Here is a 4,041-nt window from a genome sequence, read left to right on the forward strand (position 1 = left end):
ACTAGAATATTATGCAAATATATGCACTAGGCTCAATGTATTATGCGAAAACATACAAGTTAAAAATAGTACCATTTCCGTTAGAAAAATATGAATCGTAGTACCGTACATATTATTACTTTTTCATTTAAACTATATAAACATAAAAAATAAAACGCGGTGTACTGGTGTTGCATACAAATCTTCGCCCTGATTATTATAAGTAGGTAGGTACTTACCATTAGGTATAACTACGACAGCAAGCGTAGCAACAATAAAACACCAATAGACACTGCAGAATGCAGATGACTGTCGAGTCATTGAACAGACGAAGAAAGAGTTATGAGTTTATGACGATTGACAATAAATAATCGTTCGAAATTTTCGATTATTTTTATTCTATTTACAAAATTAAATTGTATTGTTTTCACACGCGACGTGCCGACGTCTTACCACAGTTGTATCGCACACACGAATTAATTCGTGGTATAACATGATATGATGACTGACGTCTGGCGGGATAAGAAATGATAATTTACGACACTTTCAATGTTATTAGATATTCTATTTTTTATTTATAAAGTAATTATTTACTTCATGTCTTATCAAACAGCCTTTCCGGTCGAGACCGCCGTTTTCACTGGGCGGGTGTACATATTATAAACAATATACATACATACATATTATTATTATAGGTAGGTACTTTATCTTTATAATTCGCTGGAATCGTCTAAACTGTTTCGGTGTATAGATACGGCGAAATAAGTTTTAATGACAATTCCGAATCGACGAACACCCTAATTTTCTCCGTCTTGCAAGTGTATATCATGGCAAAACTATTTGCGTGGGATAGAACCACTCAGGCTGTGGTGATAGTTAAGTATCCAAATTAATACATAATATAGTTGAGAATATTATCTATGAAATATCGCTTTTTTTTTTTGATATCACTCATACGAAAAAAAATTCTTTTTGTTTCAAAATCCATTATTTTTGAACTCTAATAACTTTTTTGTGGTTCCCTACTAGAATTTTTTCCAGGGAGGGCATAGTGGGGCAAATATTTCTTTTAGATGGGCTAAGGTTTTTTCAACAATCAATGAGGTTATTTAAATAAAATATAAATATTTTCGATCATATAACATAAGATAATAATATATTAATATAGCTATTAGCTATATAGTACAAACTTTTAAATAGTTAAAAATGTTTTAAGAATAATGCCATATATGTACATATATACATATATACCATATATTTTTTTGTGTATCTTATGTGAAAAAAATTTTAATCACAGACCTTCAACAACTATATTAATAATAATGTACACAAATGATAATAAATTCTTTATTACTTTAATATTACATATCTTTGTAAATGAACGATTATGTTTTTTTACTTACATTTCATAAATATAAATTAAACTTAAAGTAATTGTGTTTAGTAATAAACAAATGAATTTGTTTGACTCAACTTTAATGCAATGATTTGGGATACGTTTGTTTGTTTATTTTTATCCAGTAATTAGTACTCAATTAAGGTAATAATAAATAAATAAAAGATTTTTTCTTATTTTACAAATTTCAAAACATATTTTATTGAAATTGTAGTAAATTTTTTCCTTATTAGACAAGATATCTGGAAATTCACCCAATTAATTCACTGTGTGACTATTCACCGCCAATATTTCACCGCATTTACAACTCACCGCGTGCACAATTACCGCGGAATTTAGGACATCTCGACGAAAATAATTTCGGCAAAAATATATATTGGCGAATGGATAAATTGGCAAACGGATATATTGGCGAAAATGCATTAAAGACAAATCTTTAAATAAACGTAACACAGAGTTTGTTCGTAATTGAATACGTTATCGATGGGGATCGTATGATCACAGGTTTTATCTTTAATTGTATTTTCGATCATAACGTTGTTATTTGTCCGATACGAAGTAGGCTCCCGTTTGTCTGCTTCGGCTCCCGCATTTCACTTGAAAGTGGTCGTACGTAAAATATAACTATGTATGGCTGGGGTCACACGAGCGTTATATTGACGTACGTTAAGACGGACGTTATAACGTCCGTTGTTGAATTATATGATTTTACTATACGATGGTCACACGCTTGACGTCCGTTGGATTTACCGTCCGTTCGACGTTGCTAACGTCCGATACATGCTACGACGGACGTAAATAGCGCTTATCGGACGTCGTAGTTTATTATTAGATACTATTGACTCGGTCACACGATCATTGTTTTGACGTACGTTAATCGTGAAAACTGTGAATTTTTCTGCAGAAAATATTTAAAAAAACATTTGAAAATGGAGGTAGAACTATTAATAACAGAAATAGAAAAACGTCCAGTTAAATGGGATGTAAGTGACGAACTGTATAAGGATAGAAATAAGAAAAATGATGGATGGATGGAAATTGCAACTGTTGTATTTGAAAATTTTGGTGAAAAAACTAAAACAGAACAAAAAGTTATTAGTAAGTACTGACTATATTAATTTATTTTCATATGATATTAATTAAATAATTAATAAATAAATAAGTTTATTACTATTTACTAATTATTTAATATATATGTAATATGTATACTGGATATACAGATGGACATAAATAATAATATTTTAAATTTTTTCATTCTGCCATGCCACTTGTCCTAATTCACTATTGAAATAATTTGTCAGTGCATCCCGATATCTGTTAATAGATCTGTTTACATTTAAATTATTATCTAGTTCAATATCGTCCATACCAGTTACCATAAGAGAATCTTCAAATTCATATCCATCACGTGCGCGAACAAAATTATGCAAAACACAACAACATTTCACAATATCAATTGTTAATTCTATATCAACATCTATTGCGCAGTGAAATATTCTCCATTTATTGGATAAAATTCCAAACGCACACTCAACATAGCGTCGAGCACGTGAAAGTCGATAGTTGAAAATCCTTTTATTGATTAGTAAACATTTTCCTGCATATGGTCTTAACATATTTGTAGATAACCCAAACGCTTCATCGCCCACAAATACATATGGCATAGGTATCTGAATACCACGTATTAGATTAGGTTTTGGAATGTTTAGTGAATCATTTTGTAGTTTCTTATATAAAGTTGAGTTTTTAAATATTGTAGGGTCTGAGTCTTTGCCAAATGAACCAACATCAATAAACGTGAAACAATAATTAGAATCAACCACTGCTAATAAAACTATAGAAAAAAAGTGTTTGTAGTTAAAATAATGAGACCCACTTCCATGTGGTTTGATAACCCTGATGTGCTTTCCACCAATAGCACCTATACAATTAGGAAATTGTGCACGTTGTTGATAACCTTCCGCGATTTCTAACAATTTTTCTTCATTTGGTGTTGGTATACATTCATTGTGCATAACTTCCCATATTTGCGAACACACTCTCCGTATAATACCACATAAAGTCGATCTACCAATTCTATATTCGTAGTGTAAATCTTGAAGACTGTTTGTACTACCCAGGTACCTGCAAAGGGAAAACTTTGATAAACATAGAATTACAAAAATAAAATTACTGTTAAAAATAAAATTAACCAATTACTAAAAGTATGTTATATAGACCATGGACGTATAGTATGTTATGCATAATATTAAATCTTGCATTTTAGATTCTGAACGAAGTGATGAATGTGTAGATTTCAAAATGATGTGTTTTTTTGTGTGTCTATAGTCTATGTAAAAAAAAAAAATCAAAAATCGTTAATTACGATTTACGATGCGTTTGAATTTTAAATTTTTATGAAATCGCGTAATGATAACGATTTATCTTCAAATGAATTTAAATATTTAGTATTATTCAAAAGCATAAGACGTATAACTTGAAAATTTTACTAGTTATTTAGATTGCCATTTTCTTTAAATTTAATTTTCAAAATATTACGCTTATTTTAATGCTATATTTATAGATATTTGATATATTTGTTTTTGATCAGTTTGTTTTTTGTTTTTTATAAATATCGATAAAAATTTTTTGGCGGAGTTAAAATACTTGAAAATTGAATACAAAGT

General features: G+C 29.6%; 1 protein-coding gene across 1 annotated transcript; it reads right to left on the minus strand.

The window, feature by feature from the left end:
- Nucleotides 1-2,616: 2,616 nt before the first annotated feature.
- On the minus strand, nucleotides 2,617-3,390 carry LOC113558331 (protein ALP1-like). The gene has a single exon (XM_026963795.1). The coding sequence runs from the start codon at nucleotides 3,388-3,390 to the stop codon at nucleotides 2,617-2,619; it is 774 nt and encodes a 257-aa protein (XP_026819596.1).
- Nucleotides 3,391-4,041: the final 651 nt, after the last annotated feature.

Source organism: Rhopalosiphum maidis, chromosome 3, assembly GCF_003676215.2.
Source record: "Rhopalosiphum maidis isolate BTI-1 chromosome 3, ASM367621v3, whole genome shotgun sequence".
Lineage (NCBI taxonomy): Eukaryota > Metazoa > Arthropoda > Insecta > Hemiptera > Aphididae > Rhopalosiphum > Rhopalosiphum maidis.

Bases quoted from the DNA above. Each gene is read 5' to 3' on its own strand.
- LOC113558331 (XM_026963795.1), bottom strand. From the start codon at position 3,390: ATGCACAATGAATGTATACCAACACCAAATGAAGAAAAATTGTTAGAA.